At 44.0% G+C, this 26,060-nt stretch overlaps 1 protein-coding gene across 1 annotated transcript; it reads right to left on the reverse strand.

Moving 5' to 3' along the window:
- Window positions 1-2,890: 2,890 nt before the first annotated feature.
- EFHD2 (EF-hand domain family member D2) lies at window positions 2,891-24,512 on the reverse strand. Its single transcript, XM_033921331.1, has 4 exons — window positions 24,238-24,512; window positions 18,258-18,405; window positions 13,270-13,404; window positions 2,891-6,215 (listed from the first exon to the last, which is right to left on the reverse strand). Exons 1-4 carry the CDS (start codon window positions 24,510-24,512, stop codon window positions 6,081-6,083), a joined length of 693 nt encoding a protein of 230 aa, XP_033777222.1. The 3' UTR covers window positions 2,891-6,080.
- Between the last annotated feature and the right edge of the window lie 1,548 nt (window positions 24,513-26,060).

A 26,060-nucleotide genomic window follows, 5' to 3' on the forward strand; every position in this document is an offset into this window, starting at 1 on the left:
AAAAGCCCAAAATGGCCACCGAGGCTATTTTTGACTAAAAATAGCCCAGGAACACCAGAGAACCCCCCAAAAAAAAGATTTTTAAGGGTGGGGGCGTAGAACACATAAAAACCTCTTTTTAAATATCCCCCCCCAAATATCTGATTCAAGCTGTTAGCTTGCTTTCACATAACCATGCGCTCACAGGAAAAACAAACATTTTACTCACTGTGCTGAATGAGAGAACCTGCATGCAGCTGAACACAGCTTGCAGGGAGATCCTTTGCTTCAGTGAACTGGATATCTGGATTTCAAGGCTTCTAACTGCCCCACCAACCTGATCACCACAGCCGGAGACCTCTGCCACCCATGGATACACCATGCAAACGCCTGGTAGAGGGATGTGGTCTAGCTCTGATCCCGGATGTGCCTCCACAGAACCATCTCAGCCTGCACTACACCCACTAGTTGACAAACCTGGGGTGAGCTAGCTCCCAAGGGAAAGGTCCCAGAGTCCTGATCTGATGTGCAGGCTGTCCAGCGGGCTTAGTGCTGAGCAGGGAACCCCCCAGAAGCACATGTTGAATACGTGCACTATCACTTAAGACCATAAGAATTGCCACTGCTGGGTCAGACCAGTGGTCCATCGTGCCCAGCAGTCTGCTCCCATGGCGGCCCCTAGGTCAAAGATTAGTGCCCCGAGACCAGCCCTACCTACGTACGTTCCGGTTCAGCAGGAACTTGTCTAACTTTGTCTTGAATCCTTGGAGGGTGTTTTCCCCTATAACAGCCTCCGGAAGAGCGTTGCAGTTTTCCAACACTCTCTGGGTGAAGAAGAAGTTCCTTATGTTTGTACGTAATCTATCCCCTTTTAACTTTAGAGAATGTCCTCTCGTTCTACCTTGGAGAGAATGAACAACCTCTTTTTATCTACTAAGTCTATTCCCTTCAGTATCTTGAATGTTTCGATCATGTCCCCTCTGACTCCTCTTTTCATGGGAGAAGAGGCCCAATTTCTCTAATCTCTCACTGTATGGCAACTCCTCCAGCCCATTAACATTTTACTCACTCTTCTCTGGACCTTTTTGAGTAGTACCGTGTCCTTCTTCATGTATAGTGACCAGTGCTGGATGCAGTATTCCAGGTGAGAGAGTACCATGTTTAACTGCCCAGGTGGTTTATGCGCTTTGGTGCCCCTGTGGGTTAGTTTACGTGGGGGAGACGAAACATATTTTGAAATTGAGGCTCATTGAACGTTGTTCATGCTAAAGACAGCGCGGCGTTGCAGCCCCATTGCTGTTCCACTGCCTTGAAGCTGACCACACTTTTGAAGAACTAAAGTTTGTAGTATTGGAAGTCGTCCCCTCCACCATATGAGGTGGAGATATAAATTCTGTATTATTAAAAAAGGAAAAACGATGGATTTTTTTTACTTGGGAAGTTTAATACCTACAGGATTAAAAGGAGAATGGGACTCATAGAGCTGATTGTATTATGTGATTGAAATATATAATTTATAGAGTCTCCAATAAGTGTTGGCATCATTATATGGATTATATTCTATTCAATATGGGCGATAGATAAAATTATATCTCCATTGTTTATGTAACTTTCTGGATTGCCTCTAGAGGAAGCCATTTCATTTTAAATTATTGCTTCAGTAACATTGGTGGGATTGAAATAGGATGTTAAATAAATAATATGTTTGGAAATTTGAGTATCTTTTGCGCGTTATACTGGAAACACAGTTACTGCTTTAAACCGTGACGCCTGATAAGAGTGCAGTTCAAATTTGAGTGGAATAATATGGGCATTTGAGAACTCAGAGATAAGGTGGAGTTGTGAAATTCTGAAACATTGTTGAATAATGCTGTGAGATATGCAATTCAGCAGTTTAGCTGAGTTCATTACAGGAAGTAAGAGTGTATAGTATCTGTATGAATGTTTTGTTGTGGGTGGGACTTGTGGGTTTTTGCATAATAAATTGAATTATATTGGAGGGCTAGTGAGTAACCCTGCATTTTTAATATTTTGTAGCTCAGCAACATATCATAATCCTCCGATGAAGGTCTATTCAGACTGAAATACTCTTGGGAAGGCAGAGCATCGGGTGTTTAGTGAAATACAAATCAGCGTTGCATTTGGCAGATTGCTGCTCTTACAAATAGATGATCGTTCAATAATAAATTTAAGTTCCAAGTTAAATTAAAAGCTATATATATAAAAGTCACATTCTCTTAAGGGTTGGAAAGGAGGTTTTGATATAAATTATATGGAGTTATACAGGATCTGGACTTGAGATACCATAAGTTATGTGAGGTCCTATGTACTGAAATTTCCTATCTATATATCAACCTCCTAGTTGATGCACCACTTGGGAGAGGTTTAAAATATGGGTTTGCTGTTAGCTAATTAAAAGGTTGCAGCATTCAGTTAGGATTGTAACTGTGTAAGTCAGTTTAATTAGTTTGCAATAAAAATCTAAAGCTGTATTTTTGATTATCCACAGACCCCTATTTTTGTGAATAAGATGAAGTATTGTCATAATTTTTTATCTACACATTGTTTGTTTTCTTGTAACCCGTTGAGAACTAGATGACACAGGATATAAGCTTTTAAATAAACTAGTGTTTCCTCATGTTCACTTTGTCTAATATTGCATTTTATTACATTCAGTGTGACATATATGCGGTAATGAGGACTTTGGGGGGGGGTGACTTTCACATCATCATCTAAGTTGAACCCCAAGGACTGCTTGGAGTCAGAAGTATTCTGTACAAGATGTATGATTAGCAGACAAACACTAAAGGCTTTCTTTGTTTGTTTAGGCTTAGATATGAGGTACCATAGCACCTTGAAGGTAAACCCTTTAGTGCCATATCAGAGAATCAAGTCATACAAACACAAAATGTAAGAATATATAATTTTAATTTTATATTATGAAAATCGTACCACTGAATGAAGTAGCATTTATTTATATAACTGCTAAATAAAATTATTAAAAGAATGGAAGAAAACTGCATGTAAAGAGGGATAGTTATTTTTCTGGAACTTTTTTTTAAACAATAAAACTTCAACATTCAGCAATAAATTTATAAGATTTACTTAACATATATCATAAATGACAGGAGGTAAGGACCAACTGGTCCACTCAGTCCCCCCCCCCAGTTAACACCTAACTGGGTTTTGCATATTCAGTAGCATAGTTTGAGGCAAGTTTATAATATAGGCCATATTCTTGCAGTAATCAGCCAGCTTTATATAAGCAATGTAAAACTAGATGTGCAGTATGGTGGCCTTTATCATATCTCTCTGATGTACTGTAAGCTAAGCTATGTTTTTTTGAAACTTACATGTGGAAATGCCTCATATGCCCACAAGTGCTTTCTGAACTAGAAAAACTTCATTTGATTGAAAATATTGGAAAAAGCTTAAAAGTTTCTCTGGTCAAAAAACACAAAAAGTGGAACTCTAGTTTCCAGAGATAATTTAAACATTTTATACAAACTTTCTGTATCTCCCAAAATTCCAAATAGTAAAAGCAAAAGCATATCAGGTACATAAGTCTGTGTCAGAAGTATTGGGTATACAAAAATGTAATGCAGTAGGTGCATTGTATGCATGCAGAGTGAGACCCAGACCCTACATGGTCTGTGTTTTGGCAAATGCTTGGTCTTCCTCAGGGGTCCTGATAAGTCTTAAGGTTGAAATGGAGAAAGCTGTAAATGATAACAATTTGCGCCATACACAAACTTTTTGATGAGAATATTGCAGCTTTCAAATTTAGCCGCAAATGGCTGAAGAAATGAGGACCCCTGAGGAAGGCTAAGTATTGTTGCAACACAGCCTGTGTAGGGTTCAGGTCTCACTCTACGTGCATGCAATGCACCTACTGCATTATCTTTGCCACTGACTTGTGTACCCAATACTTCTGCCACAGACTTTTATATACCCGAGATGCTTTCGCTTTTACTATTTGGAATTTTGTGAAATAAACAATTTAAATAAACATTTTATACAAACTTCCTGTATCTCCAGACACTAGAATTCCACTTTTTGTGTTTTTGGTTCCTTCAATTTTGTTTGTGGAACAGTGGTCCTTCCTTGTATATTTTGTGTTGAAGTTTCTCTGATCCAACACATAACCATTAAGAATCAAGAAAGGGTTCAAGTAATCGTAAACATTATTTGAGAAGTCATTAAAAAATGAGAAAACCTCCCAACAATTTAATAAAGAGTCAATCTGTTGAAATGAACTTTCTTTTCAAGTGTTGACAAAACTGAGCTTCTTATCTGTAATGTCTGTTTTTCACAGTCTCATAAATGGGAAACATCCAATACTATCTTACTTGTCGGTGGAGAAGTTACTATTCTGCTGAAGGCACAGATATCAAGTCTATGACATCTACCAATATCTTAAATCAGGAAGGGAAAAGATGACTGATACCTACTGAATTAACACTAACAAATTACCTGAAAGCATCCTTTAAGCAGCAGCATCATTCTTTGAAAAATAAAAAGTGAAAAAATATATTTTGGATGCTTCTATTCCTTTGAGTTGTACCGTAATATTTAAACAGTGTGCCTGCAAAGGCCATCTTCGTGGCCACACAAGGTCAAACCAGTTCAATGCCTGAAACCGGGCTTATTGCAGTTATAAACCATTTAGGTTTCAATGCAAAAAAATACCCCTAAAACTTCTGATTTCAATTTGATTATACATATTTTTGTATAATTGTCCTTTCCTTCTCCCCAACATCTTGCCAAATGTAATGAATGTAAATTTTCATAAAATCACTTTCACACCCCCCCCCTTCAAGTTAAAATTATATAATTTATCCACCTTAACGTTTAGCACAATACATGCAAAAATAGAGAAAAACTATATTTGAAAATCTGTTATTGATCTTAAATAAAATATGATTTTAAGATTTTTAAAATAAAGGATTGCTGCACAAAATTTAGAAACAGCATTATCTGTTTCCCACTGCAACTCATGCATTTGTACATGTCAACATTATGATCACAGCGAAAGACGCAAGTCATTACATTTCACTAGAAGTGATCACATTATACAGCAAGCATTTAAGCAAAAAATACCTTCAACCTACAATTATTCACAGTGAACATTAATATACTGATGGGAGAAACTCCACTGTGGTCCTATGTTATTGTGCACAGCCTCAAAAACAAAAGTGAAGGAGATAACTAAATGAGTTTGAAAATCAAAAAGCAACACTTGATATTGCCAACATAACTTAATACATACATGCTGGCAATTGATATATTTGTAAAAGGGGATAAAGACCTCTGAAACCCCTCAACAATGTATTATCCATCTGCCGACAATGGGGGTCATTGTAATCATAAGTCAAACTCCTGTATGAATTTACTTGTGACAATTATATGATTTAACTAAACTGAAATCATAAAAGGGCATTTATGTTCTGTCTTTCATAATCACAATGGGGACTTGTTTGGGTTTTTGGTGTGTCCAGGAGTGCAAGTTACAACCAATATGTTTAAACATGGACACATTTTGGTTTGCTAACATTTGATTTCTTTCAGCAGGCATCATATTTAAGATTTTTTCTTATGATCCTCCAATGGGAAATAGGCCCTGATTGGGTATAGTGGAAGCCTTTTACAATTTCAGCTGTTAAATCATAGCATTGTCATAAGTAAGTTCATACAGGAGTTTATGGCCTATGATTACACTGACCCCGTTGAGAAGTAGCCGAGGTCTTTTTCCCCGGTTATAAATAACTTAATAGATACATGCTGGCAATTGATATATGTTGGCAATATCAAGTGTTGCTTTTTGATTTTCAAACACATTTAGTTATCTCCTTCACTTTTGTTTTTGAGACTGTGGACTGTTTATTTGGTGAAGTGAGTTTTTCCTGATTTGGGAGTTGAAGGTTCCTATACTGTAAACATATAATGGAACAAATGGCACAGTAAACAATTGTGCTTCTGGATTAAAAATTCACTGGTACCATAAAATTTTAAATTGGTCCACTAAACCTTAAAATGAAAACATATCTGATATTTTAGATTTGTTATTGTAATTGCTCCTAATACTATAAAACATGCTTGAATTATGGCTTAAATGCAGACTGCAGCTCTTTAAAAGCAGCTTTCCTCTGTTTCTTCTCTTCTGCTTGCTTTTTCTTTTCTTCTTGTTCTGCTTTTATCTCTTCTTCAAATCGATTGGTATCATTAATAGCATGCACCTAGTTATTGGTATTTGTGAAGGTATATATTAGTGAAATATAATGCAAATCAAACTACAAGTATTCATATGTGCTATAAAACTTCATAAAATTATCCATTTGCATAGTGAGAATCACTTTTAGACTATATGACTTCAGTTCAATTTGTGGATTTAAAAAGCTACTGCACACTACACTAAATAGCATGTTGATACTATACTCCATTACACAAAAAAATGAGACTAATAAAAGTCTCTGATCTTTATTTTCATAATGATACAGGCAACAAAGGCATACGAGGTGCTACCCAAAAGTTCAGGGAATGTGAACAGCGTGCACAAACTGGATATAGTATACCCTTCTGCCGCTAAAGGTGTCTAGCAGTATGCTTTGTGAATCAGTGTGCCAACGGGCATGCAGCTGAGTGGTCACGTTGTTTTGTTCTGTACAATTTTGTACGGTTGTGTTTTAGTGACTCGGCGGATTTCGATATGACGGATTTTTATGAGCAAAGAATCTGCATCAAATTTTGTTTCAAACTTTAGAAAACTGCTGCAGAAATCCATCATATGCTCCAGGAAGCCTTTGGAGATAATGCCATGTGCCAAAGCAAAACCTTTTTGGTACAAACGCTTCAAGGATGGACGAACATCTGTCCACGATGATAACTGTTCTGGACGACCGTCAACAAGCACAATACCGGAAACCATAGCAAAAGTTTGTGAGACTATCCTTGCAAATCACAGGCAAACTATCCATGAAGTGAGATAGTAGGACAGTCATATGGGACAGTTCAACTAATTTTGTCGGACGAATTGAACATGCAAAATTTGTGCCAAGACTGCTAACTGGTGAACAGAAGACACATCGCATTTGTATGTTCGGAACTTCCAGAATTATTACAGTGATTACGCATCCTCCCTAATCACCTGACCTTGCCCCCTGTGATTTTTTTTCCTATTCCCCAAAATGAAATTACGACTGAAAGGGTGCTGTTTTAACTCGATTGAAGAGATCCAGGCAGAATCACAGGAGGTCCTCAAGGCGCTCACCCAAGATGACTTCCACAGATGCATGGACTCAGAAAAAATGATGGGATCGCTGTATACATTCTCAAGGGGACTATTTCGGAGGAGATGGTGGAAACTAGGAGTTTCGGTAAGCAATTTTTTTTTTTTACAATCGAATTCCACAAACGTTTGGGTAGCACCTTGTACATTACAATTCTGACTGATGAAACAAATTGCTCTGCCATACCACAAATGGAAAAGGGTCATGGATTTGATATCACCTTTCTGTGGGTACACTTTTTTTGTCTCGCAATCATTTTGTACATGGGACAATGGAAGGTTAAGTGACTTGCCCAAGGTTTAGGAATTGCCTTCACAATTCCCCTCAGATTTTCAATAATATTTAAGTCTTAAAATATGTACTGCATGCAAAGAAACCTATTGTTAAACTAGAACATTTCTGGAAGGAAGACGGGGGGATAATTCTAAAAGCCGTAACAGTCTTTAACTGGTTACAGGAAACATTTGGAAGCTGTTATTTCCACCCATGCTGAAATGTGTCCAAGCTTCTGTACATGCAATATTCACATTTTAAGTCTTAAACAGGAAAAAGTGGGGTCTTTTTACTAAGCTGTAGTAGAAAGTGGTGTTAAGCACACCTTTATGCAGGTTTTTCCTGCATGCTAAGGCCATTTCCCGTGAAATAGGTGTGACATTCTGGACAAATGGGTAATTTCCCCATAGCTCTACAGAAGGAATCCACTCTGGATTTTTCTGTAACCCTCTTACTTCACCAAGAGCTCTGCCACCTACAGTTTTTCCTTCTGCATGCTAAACTGCAAGAGTGTTTTGATTCTGCTCTCCCTTTTTTCTTTATTTTATTCAGTGTTTTTCAGTTCTTTTTGCCAGTTTCAGTGCTCAGAACTTTCCATCTTCAAGGTCAGCTCTGTGTGGAGAAGGAGCAGACTGAGGTCTAAAGCTAGAAAAAACAAGGAAGGCAGATTAGGAGTGGGTTGTTGTTGAGGTCTAAAGCTGACAGGTCAATCTCTGCCAGTCTGCAAAAGTGTTTTGAAACTCGGGGCCAATCCCACTTACCATCCCTCACCTATTGCTGTTGGAAGCTCAGTGGGGTCTCGCAGGGTGCCGGATGTGTTTTTGCCTTACCCCTTCCATTTGGGCATCTGTTGATCCGCAGGGGATGGGGGTACAGTCAGACTGGCAACCTAAAGATCAGCAGTGGAGAAGAACTTCCAGCATGAGGCAGTGATTTCTTCCCCTTTTCCAGATACCATAAAGAGCCAAGGCAGGTAGGCTACAGCACGATTTCCAGCAAAAGTTACAATGAGTAAGGCTGTAATAGCCTGTGAGAGAAATCAGGGGATTGGTGGGGGGGGGTCTGAAACTGCTATTTTTCTGTTCCTTTCAAGTTTCCAAGTTTATTAAATTTGATATACCGCTTAGAAATTGTCAAAGCAGTATACATTACATTAAAGTATATTTTTGATGGTTTTTAGCTTTAAGTTATTTTAGCAATTTTTGGCACTAAAATCTGGTGGCAGCCATCTTGGATTTTTTTTCAAACGCTCCCTGCAGCTACAAATTAATTTTTTGCCTCAAACCCTTTTGAGATGGAGTCCTTGGGCTCTTTTTACCACTAATCCAATGCCAGGATTGTGCAAATTCTGTGCCTCAGGATCATCATTGTGTCGCCCTGCGAAAGAGAGGTAAGAGCTTCGGGCTTAGCCTCTCCTTTGATTTTTTAGCTAGAGGGAAGGACAGCTAGCTTGCTTAGGCAGGCTATTTTCTGCTCGAAAGAGCATGGAAGCCAAAGAACCCAAGAAGTGCAAATTGAGGCATTGACTTTGTGAGTCAAAGCAGCCTCGGTAGTGTCCATTGTAACACTTGCCAGACTTTCTAGGCTACATACTTTGGACAATGATGGAGCTGACCAGTTCCTTAACTCCTTTTATCTGGAGTGAATTATGTAGCTGAAGCTCTCTGACATTTGTGCCATGGGTAAGGCGTCCACTTATTCTATTTCTGCTCACAGAATGCTCTGGATCAGGCAATGGGCTGGAGATTCCACCTCTAAAGCCACTCTAAGCAGATTCCCTTTTAAGAGGCAGTTACTGTATTTGGGAAAGGAATGGATGATCTCATGAACTCTGTGGTGGACCGTCGTCCCGGTATTCCAGTTCCACTTCCCAGAGGTTGTCCCAGAACTCTAGACAGAGGTTTTCCAAATCCAGATGTACCCAAGTCTGCAGCACCTGGGCCGCTCCCTCCTCCAAGCAATTGCAATGACACCAGGTCAGAGGTCCCTTTCAAAATTAGGGGCCGTCTCTTGGCGTTTCTTCCAGCCTGGATTCACATTATGTCTAATCATTGGGTTCTGGAAATCATCCAGACTGGAAACAGGCTGGAATTTGCCAGAACTCTGATGGATTAGTTTGTGGACTCTCCTGCAGGGTGGTCGGAAAAGGTGGTCAAGGTACAGGCCACTATGAAAAGACTCCTGGATATCCTGGCCATAGAGCCTGTGCCGCTCAAAGACTTGGGCTCCGGCAGATACTCCATATACTTAATTGTGCCAAAGGCTCTGACAATTGGAGACTCATTCTAGACCTTACTCAAGTGAATGAAGTGCTCAGAGTTCTGAGCTTTTGCATGGAGACAGTTTGTTCTGTCATAACGGTGGTGTTTCTCAGAAAGTTCCTGGTCTCTCTGGATTTGACAGAGGCCTACTTGCATATTCCCATTTTCTAAGACCACAGGTGGCAACAGCCCATCTGCACATGATAGGGTTGCAGGTTCGTCCCTACCTTGATGACTGGCTGATCCAGATCCCCTCGTTTGCTAAGGGGCAGTGTACTATAGATCAGATGATTAGAGTCCTGGAGGATCTGGGTTGGATGGTGAATTATCGCAAGAGCTATTTAACACTGACTCAATTCATGAAGTACCTGGGAGTCTTATTCAACATGGCGTCTGGATGTGTCTACCTTCCAGAGGCACGCAGACAGATTGCTCACAGATATTGTATCTTCTAGCCAAGTCAGCTCCATCGGCGTGGAACTATCTTCAAGTTTTGGGTTCCATGGCGGCCACAACAGATGTGGTCTCTTGGGCGAGAGCCCACACGCGTCCTCTCCAACATGCATTTCTCTTGTGTTGGTCCCCACAGACAGGCTTATTGCAGACGTGTCTGCCCTGGATGCTGGAAGCTCAGGCCAGCATGGATTGGTGGCTCCGTTCCCAATCGCTTGCCAAGAGCTTGCCCCTTCAGATACCTCCATGGGTAGTTGTAATGATGGATGCCAGTCTCCTTGGTTAGGAAGCTTATTGCAACTGTTATCTGATTCAGGGGCACCGGTTGCCTTCTCAGAGAAGTGGTCGATCAACAGGCTGGAGATGTGAGCCATTCGGCTGTCTCTGGTGAAATTACAAAAGATCTGGAGGGTCAAGCAATGCAGCTGCAGCACCAGGAATGCCCATCTGTGTCTGCAAGATTGCCTCCTCTTCCGCTGGGCAGAGCATCATCTACAGGCGCAGGAGGATTGTGAAGACCTGGAACGTGACAAACACGCTCGAGAAATAGGCCGCGACATGACAAATGAGGTTTAACGTGGATAAGTGTAAGGTGATGCATGATGGTACCAAAAATCTTATACACGAATACAGGATGTCCGATGCAGTACTTGGAGAGACCCCCCAGGAAAGAAACTTTGGAGTACTGGTCAACAAGTCAATGAAGCTGTCTGCACAATGCGCAGCGGCAAAAAGGGCAAACTGAATGCTAGGAATGATTAAGAAGGGGATCACAAACAGATCGGAGAAGGTTATCATGCTGCTGTATCGGGCCATGGTATGCCCTCACCTGAATACTGCGTCCAGCATTGGTCGCCGTATATGAAGAAGGACACATGAAGAGCAACAAAAATAGTTAAGGGGCTGGAAGAGTTGCCAGACAGTGAGAGATTAGAGAAACTGGGCCTCTTCTCCCTTGGAAAAAAGAGGAGACAGAGGGGACATGAAACATTCAAGATAATGAAGGGAATAGACTTAGTACATAAATACAAGTTGTTCACCCTCTCCGAGGTAGAGAGAACGATAGGGCACTCTCTAAAGTTAAAAGGGGATAGATTCCGTACAAACGTAAGGAAGTTCTTCTTCACCCAGAGAGTAGTAGAGAACTGGAATGCTCTTCCGGAGGCTGTTATAGGGGAAAACACCCTCCAGGGATTCAATACAAAGTTAGACAAGTTCCTGCTGAACCAGAACGTACGCAGGTAAGGCTAGTCTCATTTAGGACACTGGTCTTTGACCCAAGGGCCGCCGCGTGAGTGGACTGCTGGGCACGATAGACTACTGGTCTGACCCAGCAGCAGCAGTAGTTCTTATGTCAATCAAGAAGTCCTGTCTTCCAGTCTACAAGTTCTAAGAAATAGGATCGTATTTTGAAGAAGTTGGAGGTGAGAAGAGTGCTTCTTCGATATCTTGAGGTCAACGACGAGTTTAGACTCTCTGATTATCTGTTTGTACTGACTCGTGCGACTAAGCAAGGTGCACCTGCTTCCAAGGCCATGATTTCCAGATGGATCCATACAGCCATTTCATCATCCTACCCTGTCTGTGGAAAACAGAGAGTGCATTCTTTATGGGCAGAATCTAGGGCAGTCTCTCCAATGGAGATTTGTAGAGCTGCCACTTGGTCAACTCTACACACATTTGCAAAGTTTTACAGGGTGGACGTGGTGGCAAAAGAGGACTCTGCCTTTGGCTCCTCAGTGTTACGAGCCGGCCCAGTTAACATGCCCTAGATGTCTGGGACTGCTTTTGTGCATCCCACTTGTCTAGAATGACACACCTATAGCACTGGAAAAAGAGATTATGTTCTTACCTTGGTGATATCTTTTCCAGTAGATAGGTGTGTCATTCTGGCCCCCCGTCCAGTCCTTCCTGCACCTGCCTACTGTCTCATTCTGTTTGTTCTTCTCCAAGTATGTATCTTGGATGTCAGTCAGCTCTTTGGGCCATGAAGATTTGTATATAGTCTATTTTCAGCATCTACAGGGGTTCTACCTGAGCTCCTTTGATGCTTTTGTTGGGTTTGGTTACTCTCCACCTGTTCATTTGTTAGAGCAGAACTTATTCAACTTTCCTGCTTCCTTCTGAATTCTACTGTTCTATGTCTTCTCTTCCCATCTATAAATGTGCACCATCTCCTTCCTCTTCTGCCCTTCCCATCCCCTCCATCCATGTATACCATCTTTCCTCTCTTTCTTTTCCCCTATTCCCATCTTTAACAGCATTTTTTTCCATCTCTTCCCTTCCCCATGCCTTCCATTCCAATGCACCATTTCCTCCCTCTCCATTCCTGTGCAGCATCTCCTCCCTCTCCCCCTCTGGTGGTCTGACATAAAAACGTAGGAATAACCTTTCTCTTCTCCTTCCTATAGTCTGGCATCACTCTCCCCTCCTCCCCCCCTTTGTGGTCTGGCATCTCTCTGTCCTTCTCTTCTCCTCTCCCCAACCTCTCTCTCCTCCTTCCCTTCTCTGGACTGGGATCTCGCGGCAGCCACCACCAACCGGGTTAGCAGCGGGGCAGGAGTCCATTGCACTTCTGGACCACCAGGGATCAGCAGAGGAGAGGAGGAGGACAGGGCAGGGAGGAAGGATAGGGTGCAGAGCCTGTCAGCAGCCTGCAATATTTCTGGGAGGGGGCACTGGCCCGAATATAAACCGGGCCAAAATACCGGTTTATATTTGAGTATATACGGTAGTCTGGTTTTTATTTGCTGGCCAAGAGGCATAGCCCATTTGATTTGAACTCAAAAATACTTTTTTAAAAAGAAAAATGAAATGTGGCCTTCTTTTCTCAAACATGGCAATATTTGTCCACTGTTTCTGAACAGGAGATCCATATTTCATTCTATTTCTAAATACATTTTTTTAACTAAATAATAAATCCTATTGTTTATAAAAGGTAAATGATCTTGCAGATACTTTTCTTTATAAGATACAGAAAATGTCAAGTTGCAGCATCATGCAATTTAATTTCTTACTTTGGCCTCAAAAAAGCTTTTGGCTCCTTTCACTCCCTCAGTTGAGACATCAATTTCAGATAATCGTGCTAAAGCATGAAGTCCACTGTCTTCCTGTAGTTCTCCTGCTGCACTTTTGCGGAAGATCAAGAGAAACTGGGGAAAAATGGCATGATATCCGTTTGAAATACAATAGGCTCTTGTTGAGCATTCTTTTACTACAGTATATAAGTGAAACATTCTAGACAGTTGGGTTATATTCCTATGGCCGCGTGCCTGTGCAAAAGGAATCCAGTACAGATTTTCTCTGTGTCGCCTGTACTTCACTGGGCTCCTTAGCACCACCTACAGTTTAGTACACAAGCACCGAGAGCCACTATATAAATGTGAAGTAAGGATACCATGGTAATGAAACAGCAAAACAAGTGTTCTGCTCAAAATATAACATGAAAATTTCAACTGTAAACAGTCAACAAATGCCTCAAAGGAGCTTTGTAATTACTCTTACTGAAAAAGGCAAGGCATATACAGAATTCTTCCCAGCCCCTAAGGGCTGACAGACATCCAAGAAACAACTTGAAGAAGTATAAACAGACTGAGAAAGTAGGCAGGCACAGTAAGAACAAGGCAGGAGTCTAGAATGTCTCATCAATCTACTGGAAAAGAGCTTACCAGGGTAAGTACATAATCTCCTTTTCCAGTGCAATAGGTAAGACATTCGAGACAACTGGGATGTACAAAAGCATAGGGCGGGCTTGCTGCGCCAGCCCACAAGACCAAGGATCCAAAGGTAGTACTCCACTCTGTAGTACTTGGCAAAAGTGTGTAGAGAGCACCATGTTGCTGCCCTGCAGATCTCCTCAGGAGAGATAGCTTTAGATTTGGCTCACGAAACAGCCATACTTCTCGTAGAATGTGCCTTGACAGAAATAGGAGACTGTTTCCCGAAAAGAATGTAGGCTGATGAAATGGCCTTACAGATTCATCTGGAAATCGTGGCCTTGGAAGTAGAAATGCCCTGCTTAACAGAATGAGTCAGCACAAAGAGATGGTCAGAGGCGAAACTCATTTGTGATCTCCAGATAACGAAGAAGTACTCTGTGCACATCAAGTTTCTTTAGAATTCTTCAGAAGACAATCTTATGTCTTGGAACCAGTAGGCTGAAAACCAGGCAAACAATTCCTGACTGACATAGAAAGGTGAAACCACCTTTGGCAGAAAGAAAGGAACCGTCTGCAAGGAAACACCAGTCTCCAAGATGCGGAGGAACGGTTCCCTACAAGAAAGATCCTGGAGTTCCAAGACATGACACACTGAAGTAACAGCAATCAGAAACATAGTCTCGAGTGTCAAGTCCAAGAGGGAAGCATCAGCACCCAAAGGGGCTCAAAAGGAGTCTTGGCGAGGCTAGACAGCACCAGGTTGAGAACCCAGGAAGGGAACGGCAGCTTAATCGGTGGTCTAACGCGAAGAGCCCTTTCAAAAATTGAGCAACATCAGGATGAGATGCCAAAAGGAGGACGATGATCCTGTGTTCTTAAACAAGAGATCCCGGCTACTTGGACCTGAAGAAAGGTGAGAACTACTAGGATCGTAGCCGAAAAAGGCTCCATCTGGACTTGAATGCACCAATGTTGGAAAGTCTTCCATGCCTTAGCGTAAGAAGATGACTTCTTAGACTTGAGAAGAGTGGCAATGACCACTTCCGAATAGCTTTTATGTTCTAAGGCTGTGTGCTCAAGAGCCATGCAGTAAGAGCAGAGCGACTCGGGTCCTCAATGCAGACTGGACTTTGCCTAAGAAGGTCTATCCAGATGGACACTCAGCTGAAGGCCATGACCCTGGTGAAGATGCATCAGATTCGTATACCATTGACTGCAAGGCCAATCTGGAGCCACTAGAACGACATGGCCTGGATGAGCTATGATCCACCGAAGGACTCGGTCTATCCTGGGCTATGGAGGAAAGATATACAAGAGAACCTCCAGAGGCCACGGATGCACTAAAGCATCGAGCCCCTTGTTTCCGGACTCGGATCTTCGACTGAAGAAAATTATCCGCTCTCTTGTTCTTTGCCATGGCCATGAGATCAAAGTGGGTCCGGAACGCTGAGGACAGCTCCTACTGTCCTGGATCCAAAGTCTGTCTACTGAGGAAGTCAACTTGAACATTATCGATACCTACCACATGCGCTGCCATGGGCACTTGGAGGTGATGTTCTACCCACAGAAAAGGAAGCATGCTTCCTCAGCCAGACCCTCCAGAGTCTTCTGTAATCTCACCGGAGGTGGCTCTCAGCGCCAACTGGTTGATCAACCATTTCCTCTGTGAGGATGTCCAACACCCCTGTATGGGACAATGATTGAAGTGAGCTCCCCAGCCCCAAAGAACTCCCTTGCAAAGCAATTGCAGAAGAAGCCATCAATCCATGCTGGCCCAAGCCTCCAGAGTCCAGGAAAGAGTGGTCTGTAACGTATCCCTTTGCGGGGCCCAGTGAGAGAGCAATGCATGCTGAGAGGATACATGTGCACTCTTGCCCAGGGATCCATATCCAACCTGGCTGCCATGGACCCCAGAATCTAAAGATTGCTTCATCGGCTTGGGACTGTCTTCTCCAGAAGGGACGAAACCTGAGAACACAGCTTCTGTCTGCATTCCTCTGGAAGATAGAAGAGGCCCAGAACTGTGTTGAACTGAACACCCAGATATTTCAGAGACTGCATAGACGTCAGATTGCTTTTTCTGTAATTTACAATCTAGTCCAGGTCCTCCAGCACCTGGATCACCTGATTCACCGTGTGCTGACCCTCTGCCAACAAGGGAGCTCTGATCAGCCAATTGTCTAAGTAAAGGTGAATTTGTCGACCCATCTTCCATAAGCTGCCAAGACCACCATCACTTTGGTGAAGGTACGGGGAGCCATAGCCAGCCCAAAAGGCAGGGCAGAAAACAGGTAGAGATTTTCCAAACTATGAAACCGCAGAAATTTGTGGTGGGTTGAAAAGATGGGAATGTGCAAGTAAGCCACGAGATCCATCAAGGCAAGGAACGGTCCCGGGGCCAACGCTGCAATGACCAATCACACTGTCTCCATGTGAAAATGGAATCTTGAGAGCCACATTTATGTGCCGAAGATCCAGAATTGGCCTTCAATCTTCGGAACCTATCTTTGGCATGATAAAGTATATAGAGTTTCTGCCCAAGCCAGAGAGGTCAGGCAGTCCCGGCTCCTTAGCTTGAATATCCAGCAAGCGTTGAACAGTGGCTTGCACGTTTGAGCGCTTTGTCTGGCAACTCTGTGGGAGAGTTCACAAACCAATCCGGTAGAAGCTGAGCAAATGGTGCTGGAGCATAGACCAAAAGAGGAAGAAGTGCCTAGAAGCAACACCGCTGAGAAGCGTATTTCATGTGGAGCGGGACTGCACAGGGGACGAATGCTTGAAACTCATGACACATATTTATTAAAATCTGAGAAGGCCTTCGGCTCCTGGGGCACACAGTCACCCTATGATGACTTTACCTTGCTTTTCTTAGGCTGCAGAGGGTCTGCAGCCAGATGCACAGAACTATTCGCCGTGCCGAGCCCTGAAAACAAAGAGGGCTGCCCCAACAGGCTAGCAGTGTGTTTAGATGCCTGCTTATTGAGGGAAGAGGCTGAGCTCTGTGCTGCCACAGCACGTGGTGCAAAGATGCTCCAAAAGTGCTAATTTGCAAAACTTTCACATGAATTCTCCTTAGGAGAGCCCAAGAACTCCATCCCAACAAAGATTGAGGCAAAAATTGCAATTTTAAAGAAGTAGGGAGCCTCTGAAAAAAAGATTGCTAAAAATCCAAGATTGCTGCCGCTAAAAAAAATTCGCTCCAAAATCACTATTTTTCACATCCCCCCCCCCCCAAGTCAAAAACCAGCAATTCTAGAATTTTTCAGGTGGGGGAACCCAGGGTGATATGCAGAAACCTTGAAAATCCCACTTTTCAGACCTTGTCCAATTCCTCTTACAGGCTGTGAACTGTGCTGGGAAAGTGCTGCAGCCTGCCTCAGCTCTCTTACAGTAGCTGGATCAGAGAATCACTGCCTCATACTGAAAATGTCTCTACGATGCTGATTTTCAGGCTGCCAGTCAGACCTATCTCCTGACTGCACCTCCAGCTCTGCAGACCGATGGACACGCTCAGGGACAGGCAGAGGCTGGCAACCTGTGAGACACTGCTCAGTCTCCAAGTTATGCCTGACAACCTACACGCAAACCAAGTTCAGCAAAAAGAAGAAAGTGGGGATGGCTCTGAGCTCCTGTGAAGCAGATGCAGGCTGGCTGCCAGGTACCACAAGGGACTGGTTTGACAGCTGCAGACCAAAGTCTGTGTGATCTCAATGCAGGCAGAGCTGAAGAATAGCTCCAAGCACCATAAATCCCGAAAAAGCGATGAAAAATACACTGAATAAAGTAATAAAATTGGAAGAGCAGAATAACACTCTTACAGGCATGTGTGCAGAAAGAAAAAAACCAAAACAAACAACTGTAGGTGGAGCCAAGGAACCAAGTGAAGTACAGGAGACACACAAGAGAAAATCCGAAGTGGATGCCTTCTACACAGGTACGTAGCCATAGAAATATAAACCCTGCTGTCTAGAATGTCTCACCTATTGCACTGGAACATACACTTTAGTTTAAAAAAACTTATGCAAATACATAAAACCACCCCAACAACAACCTACTCAAACATTTTGTTGGTTCATGGTGCTATGTCCATAGCAAGTCAATATCAAGACGGTGAATTTCCACAGGTTTCACTCCCTCTGTCCAAAGAACTTGCAATACTGCAATGGCGCGTACCTCATAGCTGCCACACAACTAAAGGCTGAGCACTGCACTGTGCATGGACGAACTATCCAACAGGCAAAGTACGAGTACATATATTGCACATTTTGCTAGCTCTGTTCCGGTTATCAAGTAATTTAACAATTGCTTTTACATTTTTGATTTGCCCTGGTACAAAGGTGTCTTACCTCTCTGTAGCTGAGTTTACCATCAAAATCTTCATCTACTTCTTTGATCATGTTTTTCAGTCCAAGATGTGTTTGTGGTGCTCCAAGCTTCTCCATCATCAACTTCAATTCCATTAGATCAATAAAGCCATCCTTGCCTGCATCATACCTAAAGAATACAGAGAAAAGCATTTAACATGAGAACAAATGCCTCTCTTTCATATAGAAGTATTAGTTAAAATTTGGGGCCTCATTTACTAATGTGCATAGTTATGCACTTATTCAGTAAACAGGAAGTATTGATGCATATTAGTAAATTATGTCTTTAGCTAGGTTTTCACAAAACAAAATAAAACACCCGTTTGATAATTTTATTTTTTTGCATATACAAGTCTTTCCATTGGAGACATTAAACATGAAAAATGTGTTGCCAGAGAAACAAGAAACAACCCAATAAAGATCCTTTGATCCTACTCCCACCCACCTTGAACAAGTCCATTGTCCAAAACCAATGAGCTCCCTGAAATTCAAGGCCTAAGGATAGCTAATTAGGCCTTCAGAGTGAGGAGATATACTGATATTTTTTTTAATCAAAATGTAAAAACATTGATAAGAAAATGTGTTAAAATCCACTTTGCAAGTTTATTATTTTATATACATCAAATAGCTACTTATATCTCAGTGATTTACAATAAAATTACATTATTCACCGATGATGCCAAACTATGCAACATAGTAGTCAACCGCACAACAGATGAAAGCACAGTGCCTGACAAAAGCTCAATGCCCGACAGTATGACACAGGACCTACTCCTGCTGGAGCACTGGTCAAAGATTTGGCAACTAAGTTTCAATGCCAAAAAATGCAAGGTCAAGCACCTTGGCGGCAAAAATCCATGCAGGACTTATACTCTAAATGGTGAAATCCTAGCAAGGACTGTAGCAGAACGTGACATGGGGTGATTATTAGCGAAGACATGAAGACTGCCAATCAAGTGGAGAAAGCTTCATCCAGGGCTAGACAAATCATGGGCTGTATCCATAGAAGTTTCGTCAGCCGTAAGCCCGAGGTCATAATGCCGTTGTACAGATCCATGGTGAGACCCCCATCTGGAATACTGTGTACAATTCTGGAGGCCGCATTATCAAAAAGATGTGCGGAGAGTTGAGTTGGTTCAGCGAATGGCCACCAGGATGGTCTCAGGACTCAAGGATCCCCTGTATGAGGAACAACTGGGTAAGTTGCAGCTGTACTCACTCGAGGAAAGCAGAGAGAGGGGAGACATGATCGAGACGTTCAAATATGTCAGGGCCGTATCGAGATGGAAGAGGATCTCTTTTTCCTTAAAGGACCCACGGCAACAAGAGGGCATCTGTTGAAAATCAGGGGTTGGAAATTTCATGGCGACACCAGAAAATATTTCTTCACCGAAAGGGTGGTTGACCGCTGGAATAATCTTCCACAACAGGTAATTGAGGTCAGCAGCAGCTTAGATGGAACTTATACGTTGCGAGTTAGACAATGTAAAGACACGTATAAGTGCCCAAAAGGTACCCAAAGTGACCAGAAAACCACTGCAGGGACAAAGTAAAGACCCACACACACACACTGACCCCGTCGCATCCCAGAATAAAAATGTACATGCCTGCATTCGGAACATCAGCACCTGGCATAGGAAAACCTAGCAGAGCGGTCTGGGGGGAGGGGAAGGGGGGACTACTGAACCATAGAGGAAGACCCAGGGCCATAAGCCACTCTAACCACCACATTCATGGTGGAATATATGAGATCGCCACATACCCCCCAAAAAAAATACAACCCCCCCAAAAAAAACCCTACTGTACTGTTTTGGCCAAAGGCCTGCTACATCAGAAGTCCAAAGCTTGTGAATGTTTGAGGATATTGCAAGTTGTTTTGGTTCAAAGTATCGACTGGTATTTAGTCTCTGATGAAGCCTGTTTATTTACTCTTCAGATTGCACTTCATCAGAGACTAAATACCAGTTGATACTTTGAATCAAAACAACTTGGAACATCCTCAAACATTCACAAGCTTTGGACTCCTGATGAAGGCCTTTGGCCAAAACATGACTCATGTGATATTTAATTTCCCATCCAATTATATTGGTTGTCTCCTGCGCTGTGTGTGCTTGTTTTGTGCAGAGAATTTTTTGTCTTCTGTTCCTGTCCATGCTTATAATGATCACTGACCAGTTTAGTAGACATTTTTGGACAGACTCTATCCTGTTTATATACTTTTGTAGATGTGATCGCCAGAGCTGAACACAGTACAGTCAAACCTCGGTTTATGAGCGCATTGGTTTGTGAGTGTTTTGCAAGACGAGCAAAACATTTGCAAAATCAGTGCCTCGGAAACCGAGCTTGACTCGATTTACGAGCACACACCCGGCGATCTGGCATCCCACCCACTCACATAACACCCCCCCGCCGCAATTTGGCATCCCCCACACACCCACCCACACAAACACATTGGCTTACCCCCCTATGGCACCAGCACCAACGCACAGGACATGCCAGTGCCGGTGCCCGAAGATCTGCTGTCTTCCTTTTGCTGCTTCTGGAACGAATTATGCTCGTAAACCAAGGTTCCACTGTATTTCAAATACTGCTTCCACATAAAAGACCTTAGAGTTCACTACCTTTTCTTACTGGGTCATCCCTCTCTTTATGCATCCAAGCAGAGTAACTTCCTTTAAATAAATCAACCTATATGCTGTTAGCAACTGCAATACAGAATTTCTGTAACTGGTCACAAGATGTCGCCATTGCTAAATGTATTTACTAAACAGCATACTTACCTTATTCTGGTGCACAATTTTATTGACAGGAAAACTCAAATGTATATTTTATCCAACCTTTCTAAGTCAATGGTGCTTCCTCCTGGATATATGAGGGATCTTCAAAAAGTTTCCACAATTTCATATTTTCACAGGCTCAGCCAAAAAACAAGACTTCAGGGGACTCAGGCAACTGCTACAACCAAGAACAAGAGAGCGGATAATTTTCTTCAGTCGAAGATCCGAGTCCGGAAACAAGGGGCTTGATGCTTTAGTGCATCCGTGGCCTCTGGAGGTTCTCTTGTATATCTTTCCTCCATAGCCCATTATAGGCCGAGTCCTTCGGTGGATCATAACTCATCCAGGCCATGTCGTTCTAGTGACTCCAGATTGGCCTTGCAGTCCATGGTATACGAATCTGATGCATCTTCACCAGGGTCATGGCCTTCAGCTGAGTGTCCATCTGGATTAGTGGTCTCAAACTCGCTGCCAGGGGCCACATGCAGCCCCCCAGGTATTTTGAGGCCCTCGGTATGTTCATCGTAATCACAAAAGTAAAATAAAAGTTTCTTGATCATATGTCTCTTTAGCTATAAATGACAATATTATTATTAAGACTTAGCCAAAAGGAAACATTTATAAACTATAAAGAGTTTTACCTCATGCAAAATTGTTATTTCTTTAATAAGACATTAACTATTTTTTTTTTTGCGGCCCTCCATGTACCTACAAATTCAAAATGTGGCCCTGCAAAGGGTTTGAGACCACTGATCTGGATGGACCTTCTTAGGCAAAGGCATGAAATATGCTCACTGGCTATGCCCTACACTCAGATCTGTCAGATAGAAATGAGATGGAGAAAGTATCTGGCTCAAATTGGGAAGGGTTACTCACACCATCCCCTCAGGCACCAGTCACTTATACTTCCCCCTTCCCACTAGACCCTGATCACCTGCTCATATATCACACACCTGCCCACCACCACTACCTCCTATACACATACACACTACTTTTTACATTCCACAGGCGTCTTTCACTTGTCATCAGTTCAGACTGGATTGTGGTGTCCTCAATGGTAAGCCCTTCTACTGAGAGAATGTGAAAGCTGGAAACTGGGAAAGGGTGAGAGTAAGCAAATTCCAGGAGACGTGAAGGGGGTCAATGCAAATTCAATGTCAAAACAAGACAAAAAAAAAGTCTCAGGGAAAGATCTTCAGGTTTTATGCAGCTCCAGATGGCACATGAATTGGAATAGCTATATCTTAGGAGAAGACAATTTGTCACTATCATAGAAGTACCGGAGAAGCTTTCCGTATATCCTACAATTCTATGCGGATTACAAATTACTCAGGTACTCAAGCATTTTTCCCTACCTGTCCCAGTGGCTCTGACTCTATCTAACATACCTGGGGCAATGGGGATTAAGTGACTTGCTCAGGGTCACAAGGAGCAGTGCAGGATTTGAATCCACAATCTCAGGCTGTAGCTCTAACCACTGCATCACACACTCCTTTAAAATAAGGTGCCAATTACTGAGCAATTTCAAATGATTTTACTCTTTAGCAAATTCTCAGATTTGTGACAAATAGCAATTTAAATCTCACATATGCTAAGATCAATAGCAGAGGTAGATCAGAAGAGAGATTGGATGACTTCACACATTTCCTTATGTGGGTCTGGCAGCCATGACATATCTGATCATACTTGGACATTCAAATGCCAGTGTCTGCAATGGCCCGGCATTGAATATCCAGGTCTAATTTATTTATTTAAAAGCTTGTACCCCACTTAAACCTAAGTGGTTCACATAATACATACATATTTTGCATATCATGTTTACCTTCACATCACAACTACTATTAATCATTTCTATAGCCTGCTATGCAGTGCTGTACACATTATATGCCGGTTCTCTCTCTGTCCCTAGTGGGCTCACAAACTTGTCGTTTGTTTGGGTTTTTTTGTACCTGAGGCAATGGAGAGTTACATGACTTGCCCAGGGTCAGGAGAAGCAGTGGGAATTGACCCCAGTTCCCCAGGATCACAGTCAGCTGTACTAACCATTAGGAATCTACTCCTCCACTCCACTCACACCCCTTTACCTGGCTTTACTTATAAAATATGCAACAAGAAAAAAATCCTACATGCATTCTCGGCTCTCTCTCATCCCTATCCTCTAAGGGTGAAAAACTACTTTGAGATTATGTACACTTAAAATTTCCTTCCCACCAAACATCCCTACTGGAGACAAATTCATCTGAATCATGCATCTCTTCACAAGATTAGAGACTAAGGACTGGATTCTTAAAACTTGCCGGTAAAATCTGGCCAGTTGATGCAGTGGCCATAGTAGGAATTATTTGACTTTTATGGGCAATTCTCAGCATAATAACATGCAAATTATATGCACGCTATTTGTGTCCTCTTCACCGCGGGGAAGGGGTTGGCAGGGGCGGGGCGGGGTGGTGAAGGGGACAGCAGGGGTGGTGAAGGGGACAGCAGGGGTGGTGAAGGGGACAGCAGGAGTGGGGCAGTGAAGGGGTCAGCGCAGTGAAGGGGACAGCAGGGGTGGGGCAGTGAAGGGGTCGGCGCAGTGAAGGGGACAGCAGGGGCGGTGAAGGGGACAGCGGGGACGGGGTTGGCGGGGCAGTGAAGGGGTCGGCAGGAGCAGGGTGGTGAAAGGGTCGGCAGCGGCGGGGCGGTGAAGGGGTCAGCGTGGTGAAGGGGACAGCAGGGGCAGTGAAGGGGTCAATGGGGGCGGGGCAGTGAAGGGGACAGCAGGGGCGGTGAAGGGGACAGCGGGGACGGGGAAGGGGTTGGCGGGGCAGTGAAGGGGTCGGCAGGAGCAGGGCGGTGAAGGGGTCAACGTGGTGAAGGGGACAGCAGGGGCGGTGAAGGGGTCAATGGGGGCGGGGCAGTGAAGGGGTCGGCGCGGTGAAGGGGTCAACGGGGGCGGGGTGGTGAAGGGGACAGATTTTTTTTCCCCATCAGTCTCTACTCCAACGCTTTAGCCTCTCCTCATAGGGAAGTCGTTTCAAACCTTTTCTCATTTTTGTCGCCGAGCTCCATCACCCCCCTCCAGTCTTGAAGGACAGGCCGGGATTTGAGCCCACGCTCGCGACTTTCTTGAAGTTTGGGCACCGCCCCCGCCTGCGGTAAGAGGTCGCTTCTCCCGGGGGGGGGGGGGGAAGGTCGTTACTCACTGTTTGAACATGCGCTCCATGTCCTTGATCTGCTTCCTGGAGAACTCCTTGAACTCCGTGTACGGGTTGAAGACCCTCAGGCTGGGCTGGTGGTCGCCGACGCCCTCGTTCAGGTCGCAGCGCCGCTGCAGCTTGGCGCTGAGCTCCGAGTCGGCCGTCGCCGCTCCGCCCGCCCCGGGGTCGCCGTCCTCGGCCAGCGGCGGCGACGGCTCCTCCTCGCCCTCCTCGATCTTCAGCCGCCTGTTCAGCTTGTTCGCCAGCTCGTCGGAAGCCATGGCGGCCTCGGCGCGAAAAATGAACGTAGAGAACGCTCTAGGTGCGAGGAGTAACGGACAGCCCGAGCGCGCGCGAACGAGCGACGCGGGTTACCTCAGAAACACACCTGGGCGGGCGGGGCAGGGCGCGCGCTCTCTCTCTCTCTCCCACCCACCCGCCCACTTCCGCTTTTTCTCCCTCTGCCCCTGCTGCCGCCGGCTAGCGCGAGCCGCCTCTGCAGAGGGTGTTTCTTGGCTGCTTCGGCGGCAACGCGCACAGCGCCTCCCGATTGGTCAGCGCGCCTGTGCAAGGCGGCAGCTAATTGGCCAGTGGTTTTTGGGGTTTTTTTCCCGCTTGCCCGCCTGGGGCGGTGTTCGGAGCCTCCGTCTGGCTGTTTGGTGATGAGGAAGAGAGGATGCTTCCGTTGCTTTAGCAATATGTTGCGCCACGACGAATTGCACCCTCAGTTCTGTTTGCCGCGTCTAGGCTGCTTCTTACTTCCCAAACTTCCTCTTCAAGCTCTAACACGTTCGTGCCTAGCGTGAGAATAACCCCCAAACACGATTCTTACCGTAACGCTCGATGCGCGGGCTTTAAGCATTTCACCTGAATAAATCGGCAGTCAAAATGGTTAGAAACGAAAATTGTGTAAGAGGAGAGACTGGAAGCCCTGAATATGTATACCCTAGAGCAGTGGTTCTTAACCTGGGTTCGACCGAACCCCAGGGGTTCGGCGGAAGTCAAAACACACCTCCGACTCATATGGCGCTTCGGTCACGTTCAATCATCTATCAGTTATTCAGTGATTTTGATCAAGACTGATCGTGTATCAATCAACAGCAGAAGTCACACACTGATTTGCAGTAAATTTCATTATCCCAGGACAAGCAGGCAGCATATTCTTGACTGATGGGTGACGGCACCGACGGAGCCCCGGTACGGACAATTTTAGAGTGATTGCACTCTAAGAACTTTAGAAAGTTCTAGCTCGGCCGCACCGCGCACGCGCGAGTGCCTTCCCGCCCGACAGAGGCGCGCGGTCCCTCAGTTTCTTAGTTTCCGCGGAGCTAAGAAGTCGCACGTTTCAACGGCTGTTGAAAACTTTTTCCATTTTTCGCCTTCCCGCTCGCGTAAACGTCTTTAGAAGGTTTATTTCCTTCATTTTATTTTACTTTCTTTCTTAAAAAAAAAAAAAAAAAAAACTGATTTAGTTTTCTTTCTTTTTTCGGTTTCGCCCCGGCGGGGCCTACTGCCACTATCGAAGCCTCGGCCTTCGATTTGGCTGAAGCCGTCTTCACATTCATGCCCCCTCAACCCGGGTTTAAAAAGTGCCAGCGGTGTGCACGGCCAATTTCACTGTCTGACCCACATAATTGGTGTCTACAGTGCCTTGGCCCGGACCATCAATCGTCTACCTGCACCCGCTGTGCGACTCTAAAGAAAAGAACTCTTAAAAATAGAGAGATTCAACAAAAACTTCTTTTCGGCACCGAGATGTCCGATACCACTCCGGCACCGACTTCGACTCCGGCTCAGTCGGCACCCACATCGTCGACACCACGCGATAC

Source organism: Geotrypetes seraphini, chromosome 15, assembly GCF_902459505.1.
Source record: "Geotrypetes seraphini chromosome 15, aGeoSer1.1, whole genome shotgun sequence".
Taxonomy (NCBI): Eukaryota; Metazoa; Chordata; class Amphibia; order Gymnophiona; family Dermophiidae; genus Geotrypetes; species Geotrypetes seraphini.